The sequence below is a fragment of the Erithacus rubecula genome (assembly GCF_903797595.1).
Source record: "Erithacus rubecula genome assembly, chromosome: 8".
NCBI lineage: Eukaryota > Metazoa > Chordata > Aves > Passeriformes > Muscicapidae > Erithacus > Erithacus rubecula.
In genome coordinates this window covers 17,454,725-17,468,235 of record NC_136659.1, presented here as the reverse complement: position 1 = coordinate 17,468,235, position 13,511 = coordinate 17,454,725, and the positions used below count along the sequence as shown (strand labels likewise).

The 13,511-nt window shown below is 35.4% G+C and overlaps 1 protein-coding gene across 4 annotated transcripts in view; it reads right to left on the bottom strand.

The window, feature by feature from the left end:
* LOC306804108 (neurabin-1-like) overlaps nt 1-13,511 on the bottom strand; it is a 37,777-nt gene that overhangs the window by 3,287 nt on the left and 20,979 nt on the right. For 2 of the 4 annotated variants that reach the window (XM_079310286.1, XM_079310287.1), the window contains exons 10-17: nt 13,052-13,148; nt 12,782-12,971; nt 11,912-12,063; nt 10,784-11,120; nt 9,424-9,511; nt 8,800-8,871; nt 8,105-8,300; nt 3,656-3,772 (exon numbers count right to left, since the gene is read on the bottom strand). In XM_079310286.1, coding sequence (XP_079166412.1) covers nt 3,656-3,772; nt 8,105-8,300; nt 8,800-8,871; nt 9,424-9,511; nt 10,784-11,120; nt 11,912-12,063; nt 12,782-12,971; nt 13,052-13,148 — 1,249 coding nt within the window. The remainder of the gene's footprint in view (nt 1-3,655; nt 3,773-8,104; nt 8,301-8,799; nt 8,872-9,423; nt 9,512-10,783; nt 11,121-11,911; nt 12,064-12,781; nt 12,972-13,051; nt 13,149-13,511) is intronic. The other 2 variants (XM_079310289.1, XM_079310288.1) reach the window with 1 other exon arrangement.

Below are 13,511 nucleotides of genomic sequence, written 5' to 3'. Positions count from 1 at the left end.
ATCCAGAGTAAAAGCAATTCTAGTAGCCAGTAAATCTGGGTCTATGTACAGTTTTATTACATTTTGTACATTTATAAAGAGAAGACTGTTCATTCTTTGAACTAATGCAATTACATCAACATTTTAAAAGGTCTGCCCAAATAGAAGATGACTTTCAGAAACATAGCAGCTTGTAGACTTCCACTGAAAATACACTTTGCCAGCTCACAGAACTTTGGAGGCACCCTGCTTCAATTTCATTTTGCTTCTGAGAGGAGAAGGTATTACTATTTGTCCTAAAGTACTGCTACTTCATCACAAAAAAAAAAAAAAAAGCAACAGAGCTCAGTGACTGCGGAGAAGAAATTCCAGTGTGGTACTGTAGTCAGTAACATCAGTTAACTGAAGTTTTAACAACTATCCAGAATCATCTCTCACCAACTTATGACTGAGTACAGGCTGCATTAGGCTTGCAGACTACTCCACTGGGCAGCTTCCACTACTCATCCAAGATACTTGCAAGAAGCAGAAAATATGCTCCCCCTTTTCAGCAAGCCTTACACACCTTTGTAAACAGAAAACATGGAAAAAAGGAGTTTCCTAGTTACGGATTTGAGAGATGACCTTGTTAAGTCACAGGTGAACGACTACAGCTGCCACAGGCAAAGGGATCTCACAAAATCCAGCTTATTTGATGGAATATTTAGGAGAGTTGATTGATGTAACAAAATGATTGTGGTGATTGCAAGTCAAATATAGTGAGATGTAGGCTTGTCACATGATCTGATCATACAACACAATGGATCTGAGCACACAATACGAAAGACACGTATGAGGGGAAACATTTTTTTGTCAAAAAAGAAAAAGATCCAGATTGTTTCATTTCTTCAGAGGATTGCTGTTGTGTGACATAATCTTGGGGCCCTTCTGAACCAGTTTGTCCAAGCAGCACAGATTAGAGCAGCTCACAGACTGACTGCACTATGGAGGAGTCCTCCAGGCTTAGCTATGAATTGCAGCTTAGGGTTCAGCATCATCAGTTGCTAACAAACTCCTTCTTCTTCATATTGGTAAAGATAGAACCCTAAAATCAGAAGCTGTAGCAACATCTAAATCTGTGTTAAAACACACAGACATCATTTCCTCACAGATACTTAACACTGTAAAATTTGAAAATTTTACTACTACACAAGGGAAAGCATCTATGACTATTTTTCAGAACATAAAACTGTGAAGTGAAAACTGTAGAAGGATAAGATGAAGAACACCAACTTCTGAGTAAGGCTTATTGGTAATTAAATAATAAATAATACCTCTACATGATTTTTTTTTCTCCAATGTCCATTCAGAAGCAGAAGGAACATGCTAAGCTGTGTTTGTACATGGAAGTTAGTCCCCAAAACAGCCACTACACAAGAGATCAGCTGCAAATTCAGAAAGCAGAACTAAAACTACTTCTAAGGTGTGGAAGCATGAGAAAGCCATATTCTCCTGCATAAAAATGCATGTGGTTCAGAAAGCGAATAAAAACTCTGGAGATAAAAATATAAAGCCCATGAAAACATCACTGCCATCACACCATTTAACATATTAAGAACATTAGAAGGATTACCTGGCTATCATTCTAACCATGTGTGAAGTGCCTCTGTTGTAACTAGCTGGCTGCTACCAACTGAACTCTCACCAGGCAGTCACGTCCCCAAACTGCCTGTGAGCACCTGTCCAGCAGAGAGCAGACTCCTCAGTGCTGTCCCTATCTATGCCTCTAAGAGGTGCTTCCATCTCCAGTTTCCCAACAATTCCAGCATTTGTAAGGCAGTGTGCAACAGCCCACTCCTCTGAAAGCCAGACTTACAGTGGCTAGCACAACTCCTGCTGCATACTTACGAACCCGTGTGGACAGCAACCATCAGGCAGAAATTATTAACAGCTTAAGTTAAGGATCCTATTCCATATCATTATTGGTGATTTGAATGAGAGGACTGAGTGTACCCTCAGTAAATCTGTGGACAACACCCCAAGTTTAGTCAGTGTCAATCTGCTGGAGGGTAGGAAAGCCCTGCAGAGGGGCCTGGGCAGGCTGGATCAATGGGCCAGACCAAGAGCCATGAGGTCCAACATGACCAAGTGCTGGGTCCTGCACCTTTGCCACAGCAGCCCCATGCAGTGCTGCAGGCTGGGGCAGAGGGGCTGGAAACAGCACAGTGGGAAAGGACCTGGAGGTGCTGGTTGAACACAAGCCAGTGTGTGCCCAGATGGCCAAGAAAGCCAAGGGATCCTGGCCTGGATCAGGAATAGTGTCACCAGCAAGGCCAGGACAATGACAAACCCCAAGAACAGAACTATGTATTTTTCTTCACACATACTGTTTTCCAAATGAGAAAACAGTTGAGAGTTTTTTCCTTGTTTTCCTCAGAGTAGACTCTAGATACTCAACGTTATTACTGAAAAGGTACAAACAGCTTTCACTGGTCATGCAAAACCAGGACAATAAGCAACATATGAACTAGACAGAACACTGGAACTCAATCTATAACAAAAAGAGGCTTAAATCATCACTTTACACATGGACAATTAGTAATAGACTGCTTTCATTTGAGTTTTAGAACCCAAAGTTTACTGGAAGTTTGTAATACTGATCAAAGAACAATTCTCAAGAAGACATCTTTTATTAAAGCCTTACAATTTATAGTACTTGAAAGTTTTAGAAACACATACTCTATTTGTGAACCATTTTGTTCAAAAACTGCAGGGAGTACTTGCAAAGATAGATTATTAACTGGAGTTCCTCTGATTTTCATTAGATCTAAGACTATTATCTAAAAAAAAAAAAAAAAATCTGCCACAACTTAATCCACTACTACAATCTGTAAACTAGTTATATGATTTTTGACACCTCAGGTTTTTGTTAGTGACTTTTTAACATTGTTTGTAAGATTTTCTACATATTACTGGGATATTTTAAGATTTTCACGAGAGATTGATTTAAGACAACTAATAAAATCCCATCACATTAATGAACCACCAGTCTGGCAAGCCCTCAAATTCATTTTACAGAAGATGACTATATTTAGTTTTTAACGAGTTGTCCTAAACTAAAGGATTTAATTTGTTAAGATGTCCATCATTCAAACTCCAAATGAGAGTATCTCAGAATGCTATCAAAGTGTGGACTTTAGGTTTCAGCTGTAGCCAAAGGAATTAGTTCTCCAGGGGATTGAAGACACTTTTAAGTGCCTAATTTCTACCTATATGTCAGAACCACTATGTTCTGAATTCTTTTTCCTTTTTTCTTTTGTTTTTATTGAAATTTTAACGTAAAACAAACCTTCACATATGTGAAGGCGAGGTCAAAAATGTTGCAGTTTTCCTCCACCCAGAAGTTGCTTTAAATTAATGGAAGAGAACTCAGTCACATTTAAAATTAAAAACTTTGATTTGATCAGCAAGTTCATTCCAATTTTTATGACGGCATAACTAGGGTCAGAATGCACAGACTGATGTGTCATCCACTAGTGCATGTCCTTAGTTCATTACCTGCTTCTTTACAGTGCTCTTCAACATTCAAATATGGAACAGGCATCTAGTTTCACATTACACACATCTGTTTCTATTCAACATGCTGTAGTGTGAACAACAACATCAACAACACACATATACACACTTTGAAACTCACCTCATTTGAAGAGAAGGTTAAAGTGTGTGAACGACCTGACAGATTTGGTTCTGTCACTAACCCTGAAAGTTCACAACTTGGCTTGCTATGGTATGTATCATCTATGACAATTCTACTCTGCAAACAAGTGGAAATAATGTTTTATTAACTCACTTCTTGGAAAAGCAGGTCATTAGGTGACATTCTAGTAATTCTGATTTTTGGTTTAAAAAATAGTATGACTCAGTTACCTTTAGAATACATATGAAATGTACTAACCACATCAAGCATCTGACTTGTTTTTGTTAAACTTCTGAATTCACAAATGCAGTAACAACTTTAAAGCAATATCCCAAATAACAATAACTTGTGCAGAGAATCAGTCATAACTTGAAATGGTGTTAAAATACACTAGGAAGTGCATCAGTTACTTTTTCAGCAGGTATACCTCACTGTGAGAGAAGCAATTTGAAATGCATTTGTTGGACTTACTCGTGATGAACTTTTATTAAATTGAAACCTCCACAAATACAATGTATGTGTTTCAGAAGGTAGTGTTCTGTTGATTCCCTTGAATTCCAACTTGGATTGTAACCTTGAAAATACTTTTCTTTAGTGAGTGAAAAATAATTCTGCCAAAAGCATGCTTCCTACTTTGGCCTTTCTAAAATTTAATGTCTCAGCACTACTCTCTGCTATCTACAAACAATAAGCAAATATTTACCAGTATTTTCTCTAATGTTCTCTAAGTCTCTAATCAAGTAATTACACTTTGTAAGGATGCCATACCACATCCCTATGTGCATAAATAACCTGAGATCTTAAATTAAGCTGATCTTTAAGATATTTTTCTTCAGTTAGTTATGCTTGTATAAGAAAACTACATTTTTGCAGTTACCTTCATTTAGCACTTCTGTATTTGTATTCTGATTTCAATTTCACCTGATCTCTCAGTTTTCTAGATTATTCTAGTTTTGTTTGGTTTAAGTGCACTCCCTTATACTTTAAATTATTGATACACATTTTCAGCTTTAAAAACACCACACAAAGTTCAAGAAAAAAGTCACCACCACCACAATGCAACAAACACGAAACCCCCAAACTACAACTTGAGTTTTCCTGCTACCTTTGTGTAGTACTTTTCTTGACTGAAAAATGGTGTTCTATTTACCATGTAGATTATTTTATTAATTACTTTAAATTTTAGTCTTCAGTCTTTTAGATGTAACAATTATTACCAGAAACAGCAGAATACTTTGTCCATCAACCTATTCTCAAATTAACTTCAACTAAAACTGAAAATCTATTTAAGAACTTTTCTTTTAGCCACCCCTCAGTTCACTCTTTTTACCTTTACAGAGAAAATCAAAAACAATTCAGACAAACAAAACTAAAAAGATACAATAATAAAAACACAGCCAAGAGTAAAGCATCTGAGCACCAGTTGTAATGTTTTCTCCTCCCCCTGCTCCTAATTACTTCATAGAAGTAATTTCCTTTTAAGCATTTAGAGCCAGTTGCAAAGATTTTTGACTCTTGAATAGCATAGAATTTGGACATAGGAAGTTATACAGGTACACTTCCTATAATTTAAATTACTAGGATATAGTTTATACCCCACTGCTCTTCCTTGCATTGAAAATGAAAGACTGCATGCACACTTACAGAAGCTAACTAGTATTCTGGGAAAACAAGAGTATAAACACTATGTATGTGGGTGTATTGTATCAGAGAATGGCACAGATTTATGTCAAGGGACTAATTTAAGAACTGTCTGCAAGCACACAGGATTTTAGTTCCTGTGTTTCTTGTTTTCACAGGGATCAACGAGCTGACTCACTACTTTGTCAAATTTTTTTGTAAGTTTAAAATTAACTTCAGAACCATTTTAAGAAAAAAAAAAACAAACCCTTTTAAGTGCAGTAACTCCCAGAGGCGAATTCTGCAAAACCACAAACCAGGTAATAAGGAATGTAGTGATATTCCTTACATCATCAATGTTAAAACACAACTACAAAAATTATACACAATGCAAAGGACTTGGTTCCACAGAGATTTTTTACATGATTAAGTTCTTATTTTAGGCTTTCTACTTTTACGTCCTGTTTAAGAAATGCTGTCACATGATCATATGGAATACTACAAACATAAAAGGAATAAATGCTATTGCTGTATTTATTATATATTGCTTTATTTATAAATTTTCAGTTAATATCAACAAAAAGGAATATTCTTTCCTTGGATTCTGGGAAGATTACTTTTTCCCTTGCTTTTATATTGTTTTAGTAACAAGAGTCACTTCTGAGTGGTCAAGTACATTTCTTTGTCAGTTTTAATGGTTTTTTTCATAGCAAAACAAGCCAAAGCCTTGTTACTGTACAAATATAATTATCAACTCTAAGTTCAGATGTTCACTTAAAGCAGCAACCACTGTCATGTTAGCATGTTTACAAAAGACCCCAAACACTGCAAAGTGAAAACAGCCTGACTTTGGAGAGGAAAACTCTGCAATTATTGAGTGTATGAGAATCTGTTCTTCAGTGGGATCAGCTTTCTACCATTTTACAAAGCAGGAATATAGCTGGAGACTTGCATAATCTTCCAGCTGCTGGTTTGCAACTGGCACTAAGCAAAAGAGCAGCAAGCAACAATTACATACTGGAGCATGAGAAGGAAACAAAAAAACCCCAACCAGTAGGCAAAAAAACAGCTGGATGGTTGAAGTGGTAATCATCTTGGGGAAGTATAGTCCAGTAAGAAGTAAAGACTATTACCTCAGAACTATGTGGAAAGGAAGAAAGCATTCAATCTGGTAAGATCTGTAACTTTTTGATTGTCAAAAGTAGCTGTATATAGTAGGTATACGGAAACTTTTAAGAGCTGCTTAAGCACACTATGGATGCTTATAGTAGGAATGCAGCAGTGGGAATTTTACTATGGCTACAAAAATTATTCAAATCAGATATAAAGAAACAATGAAGAGGGGACCAACGGGTTCTTCTGAATCAATGAATTAGAAAGACAAACCTACTGATTGCTTATCTATACAGGAAACACCTCTTAATTGCTTTGCTACAGCCTATTAAGAGATCAACTACAGCCTATCAAGAGACCAACCATGCATTCCTATTCAAAAATTGTATCCAAGTGTATGCATATACCTTCCAAATCCTTGGGTTATTTACAGAAACATCTTTTGGCTGCTGCATGCTTCAACAGAAGCGACCAATCAATGCAGGAGCTGTAAATGCACAAGACTGACACACACTGGGCAGTATTTTGTGAAGTGCTATTCTACTTCAGAGATTAAAAAATTCCTACTCTTATTAAATTCCTGTGTTATGCTAAGGATTGTATGGTTCTAAACCCACTGCCTGAAATTTTAAAAAACTACATGTGCGAACAATTTACTACTATCACATGACTGTAGATTTACACTAGGGGAAAAAAGTATTTAAAAAAAAGGTACCACAACAGCCTTTTAGTGCAATCACCATCTGGAAACATGGAAAGCAAACTTGTTATCTGTAATCTCTGCAAAATATCAGTGACTTCATGGACTACAACCTGGCAAGGTTCTCTTCCAGATATACAACTCATTTCTTTCTAACAACACAGAAGCAAAGCACGAAACATGAACACAAGAAGGTATTTTAGCCATCCAAAATGAAGAAAAAGTGTTCAACTCAAAAATAAACCCAGCTTATGAGCTTCTCAACAACTATAATTTTCAATTTGACAAAAGGAAATGAGAAAGAAGTCAGTAAAATTGCTGGGAACAGTCTTAAGTTGAAAAAGATTTTACCAAATGCTAAGGCAGCACACACATTACACCTTTTAGTTTCTAAAGCTGTTTTTTATAAATAGTTTAAACTGTAAAGATGGTAACTATGGTTATAGACTGAACTGTGCAGCCTCACTCTCAATAACTAGTTAAAAGGCTCTAAATTATTAGATTATTAGTTACTCAGAAGCCTGGAAGAAAGTGCTCTGTAGATGTGTTTCTTGGCTTTTTATACTGTATTTGTTAATGAAAACTAGGATGCTATCTTCCTCCATCTCTCTGGTACTCCAGTCCTACATTCCAGTATGGTAAGAACTGGGTGGCTAACTGTTTGGACAGCTGACCTCTATTTATGTACAATTCCTCCATGAACTAGTCTGAAAAACAGATTTGACCTTTAAAACTATGCTTTCCTGAAACTAGCATTACTTTTTCCATCACCAGCCAGTGAAAAACCATGCCCTGTGAGTCTTCCTTAGGTACTACTTCAACTGAAGAGGAGGGAACATGAACACTCACAATTCCTGCTTGTGAGTGCTAAATTATCTCAAACTTCTCTAACAGTGTTTATAAGAGGTGATGTGGTCAAGGACTGTCATAAGGTTTTCACATACTAACCCACTGATATTTTTGCTTTATCAAGATGCAACACTTAAATATTAAAAGCACAAATTAGTCATCTTTACCTTGCTTCTGTTCTTCTCTTGACTGTGTTCACAACCATCCTGCCCACTCTGAGTAACCTGAAGACTGCTACTTGAAATCTGAGGCTCTTTGTGGCTGTCTCCAAACCAAGAGAAAGGCATGCAAGTAGGAACAGGGGAATCTGAATCTGATGCAGATAGATTGTTGCCCGAGTCATCCAAAAGTTCTCGGGAACCTCTGAGATAAGCAGATTAAACTCTGTTTAGAAAACAACAGCAAAAAAACCCCATCCCACCCTTCAAATACACAACCACTCCCTTAAAAACAAGAACAAATTCAAAACACCACTTATTTTTACCAGTTTCACAGCACAACTGATACTTGAAATGAAAACTGTTACTTGCCTTTAAATATCTGTGCAAAATAATGAGATATTTAACAATACAAATTTAAGAACTTTTGTAGTATTTCACACAATTAAAAAATTTCAAGTAATTGCCAACTTAATTTACTCAACATCCATCTTCCTAAGCAAAATATAGTTTTAATGTTGTCTCTTCTACTCTCTTCTGTGAGATTAGAAGCTCATCTTTGTATCATTAAATCTTCACAGAATCTTGCCACTGTTACACAAGACTGTACTTTAAGATCAAACATTAATGACAGTTTTAAAGAAATCCTTAGGTTACAAATTTTAGGAATGCAGTAAGTATGTATAAACCAATGGAAGAACTACCTGCTATCCAGAGAACCTCTTAGATTTTCTTTTTCTTGCTTCTTACCCTTGCCTCCAGACTTCCGCAATCCACTGAAGTTAAAAAACATAAGTTTCATAAAGCACTTACATTTACCTGGTACAGCATTTCATTAAATCAGCCAGTTTTACATTCACTTCAACAGTTACAAAAAGGTACATTTATATTTCTACACAAAGCATAAATTTGCAGATTACACATGCAATTAAAAAAGTTCTAGCATTACCCTTTCAAAAGTGACAGATAAACAAAATAAATACAGAAAATTCCTAAAGAATCTTAGCACATAGTGGATATAACCAGGACGAAAACCATAGTTTTATTGCTACATTAATGCTCCTAAGCAATGCACAGCACCTTGAGCAAAGTCACTAACTAATCAGAGTGTGAAATCAGCTGATTTTTATGTTATACACTATGATGTATTTATTGCAGTACCAGTCTAAGCCTTTAATGTTAGCTGGCTTCAACAAGCTTTACCCGTGTCTTCAAAGGTGTTATGAAGTGGCATTACTGGACTCCTCAATATTGTTTTATTTAGAGAACACAATCTTCTCCAAATAACCCAGGACAACATTTCCAAAGGAACAGATGTGAAATCTTACCCAAAATCTGGAAATCTCCTTTTAGACTTCCCTGATGGTATTCCTTCATTTGTTTCTGCTGTCCTGTCTTCATTTTTTCTTTCTTCAGCTTTTCATACAGAGGCGAAAAACAAAAACGTTGTTGTAAAAAATACCTGGAATTTTCAGCTACTAATGCTGATGCTTGTAAGTCAGAGACTAAAATCTGGGTGACAGTGTTAAAACTCCCATTCCTGCACACAGATAATAACTGAAAATACTACAGCCATATCAGCCAGCCTAAGTTATTCTCTATGGCACCTTCCCATCATTCTGGCTATACCAGTTAAGCGATCTTTCCAAATATATAGCATCCAATAAATTATAACTACAGTTAAACTGTTATAAACTGTTATTTTTCCTATCAACTTGAATACAAAAACAAAAGAATTACTTTTAATACTGATGTTTGTTTCCACCTCTATTTCCAGAAACAGTATTTTAAGAAAAGATGTAATTTCTTAAACATGGCACAGTAGGTTAAAAATACAGATTGACACATGAATGGATGAAAAGGTAATAGAAAGGATTAATTCAATAAAATAGTATGCAGACATTTAAAAACAGTTAGAAAGCAACAATCTAGCAGAAACAGCATTTAATGTCATTTTGCTCACAAAGAGCAAGCTTTCAATACTAATCCTCATGTACTGCATTAATTTGCAATTCCAGGGGCCAATTTAGAAAAGAAGGTTTACAGTGCTCCTGCCATCACAAAAAAACCCAAAAACCTGCAGAAAAGAAAGCAACATCACATGTATGTATTAGGTATGTGTCTTAGTAAGAGGTTTTTTTTTAGACTATTTTTGTTTGAGACTTTATAGAAACATACAAAATAAAGACAGTATGAAACAAATCCTGTTCCAGAGTATTAAAAGAATGGTTTTGTCTGAGCTGTATGGCAAAGACAGCATGTCATCTGTCTGTACACATTTGTATTAGCTGATTACAGAAAATGTCAAACATTTAAAAGATTATATTAGATCCCTTTTTCAATTCTTCATAAAGAAAAATGCCTACTATTCCTATCAAATAATGATTAGTAGTGACTAGGCTGATTATAATACCTTTAACCTTCTTCTAGTGACAAATAATCCTAAGAGAGCATGATGAATAATGCAGTAAAATTCCCACAATAGTCAGAATATGTATCTTGTTCAAACACTTGGATAATTAATTTTTTCTGGCAGTCAGGAAATCTGTCAGACTTACTCTCCAATACACTGCCACTTACCTGGCTAGTGTTCTGCAAAAATGTACTAGGACCTTTACTGATTGCATCTAAAACTTGTAAAACTTAAATCCCAAAGAATTCAAATAATAATAAACTCTTAAATCTTACCCTTGGATTCTTTCCCTTTCCCTTTTGCTTCTCTTGGCTTAACATTCTTGAGATACCCTTGAGGAGAATTTGGAGTCATCCCCTCAGGAGGAGGTGAACGAGGAGTGCTGGTTGTGCTATTGTCATGGCTTGGTTTGTGTACTGGAGAAGAATGTGTGGAAGCAGAAGGACTTGACTCTAGAGGACTTTCTGTGCTTTCTCTTTTCTCAGGCTTTTCACTCTTTTGATCTGCATCATCCAGGCATGGGAGAGGTAATTTTTCACTTGTTTCCAAGGTCTTAGTTAGGTTCATAGTGGAAGACCGTCTGTTGAGAACACTGTCTTCTGAATCCTCATCCTTCAAAAAATTTGAAAGTTATTATAAGCATGACATACACTGATTTATTTTCTGTTCTTTTACCAGGGTAGAAGGATGTGCTAAGGAAATTTCTCCAGTTGAGGAAATTTTCTAAACTTAGATACTTGTGGATACCATCTGAATCACATTAATGTTATTTTAAAGGCTATTACACACCTCTATACACATCTTTCTGCACATCCCAAATAATCTGTTTTTAGCCAAATCAGATGGTACACCTTAGCCATTCCAATTCAATGCAACCAGTTTTCAGTCTAACTGAATTAATTCAGTGTTCTCCTTCTATGACAGGCTCTCTCATAGATTGACTATGTGTACCTCAATTCTTCAGTTGTTTTCCAGAAACATGAGAATATTTTACTGGTACACTTTTTGTAAACTCAAATGATGACTTATGGAATAATGAAGCATTCCAGAATTCTTTAGTTTTTGAAGAATTTTGGTAACTAACTTGTTTCAGATGAAGGACTAACAAGATAAATTAGCATATTTCACAATATATCACTGTATCAAAATCTTTCAGCAAGCAGAAGTAGCACAGAACCAGCTCGCCTAGCTCTTTGCTAATTTCAAACTAACTGTGCCATAAAAACACACCGGAGTTCACATATATGTTATGAACCCTAAAAGGTTTTTTCACTTGATGCAGCATAAAACTATGGTGCTTTGGCACAGCCTGCATGAAGCATGGAGAACACCTACAATTGCAAATACAGATAAAACTCAACACATGTTCAGTATCCAGAGTGGCTGATTATCAGTGTCAGTACCTGCAGATTCACAGTCTGTTGTCCACCCCCAAGAGATTCTTTCAGCTTTGATCGAGAAGGTGGCTGGCGTTTTACTTTCAAAGCAAGCTGAGCTTTTGCTTTGTGGGCACTGGTGTCTAATCTGGGAGTATCCCCGACAAAAGCATCAAAATCTGCAACAAATACATACTTTTAAAAAAAGTAAACAAAAAACCCAGCAAAAACTGGCAGGCAAGTTCACCAACCCACCGCCCAGAGAAATACTCAGAATTTTAGGCAGAATCATTATACCTATTCACCATTACTGAATGAAAATACTTTTTATATTATACTACCCTATTTTACACATTGCACTACCAATTTCTATTTAATTTGAAACATACTTTTATTCAACTTCTTTAATTAAAAAATAATAAAATCCAACAGAATATAATTATTTTATGGATTGAAAATTGAATTCTGTTCTCAAATAGATGAAAATTTGTGCCTTGAATGTGCTTTCATAGCTTCATTCTTTATGATAGAAACCTTTTACAAAGTAAGAATTTACCAAATATTTAAAAGATTTAATTCTCACTTGAACCTCCATTTGATATTTCGTAACATTCTGTGCATAGAATTACAAGACAAAAAAATCATACCAAGTTTACTGTAAATTACAGCTTGAAATCAATCCATCCATCTCCTCTTTCCCACATTTAAGACCATACTGAAAATATTGGGGAAACCTAAACTCAAGTATCCATACTGACTCAGCCAAAACATGTATCCAGTCAGTATGAACCAGATACCACTTCACTTCTCTTAACAAGAAAAACCACTACACATATAACTCCTCCTAATTTCCATAAGTGCAAAAAAAAAAAAAAAATCTACATACAATCTACTTACCAGAAATCAGCATATCTAAAGAATTTATTCTTTCTTCTATTGATTTGGTTTCTTTTTCATTGCCTTCTTTGATCTTTGACTGTTCATTAGATTGGCCTGGACTTTGGCAGACATCTTCCAATAAACTGCCACTTTCAAACATATAAGGCATTTTTTCATATGCTTTTAATTTATTTTCAAGCTCTGAAATCTGCAAGAATTAAAATTCAGAAGTGAGATACAAGTCTCCAAGAACACAGAAGTTTATTTCAAAATATAATACTGGTTTACTTTTTCCTGATAAATTTTCAGTTGTTCTGCATATTTCTGGTCTCTCTCTTCAAGTAGCTTTGAAAGATCTTCTTCTTTCTTCATAAATTCTATTTCTCTGGTGAAAAAAAATATATACATTACTATGAAATAGTAATATACAGAAATGCAGAAAAATATGTTAAATAGAAATATACACAATTGCATTTACTAAAAGCATTCCATTAGTGAATGGTGACAAAAATAAGTCTGTAAGATATAACTGATTAAATAATCTTATAATGTCAAAAAATGACGCATTTATTTGGATGCTTCTACTGTCTTCAAAAGAAGATACAGATGACTGTAATTTACTCTGGGCAGAAAAAGGATATGTGGCAACACTTTTTCTGCCAAGTTACAACCATCTCTCATTTTAAAAGTGGCAAGTTGTATATGCATTTAAACCTGAAATACATACACAACTCCAATCATTACATCT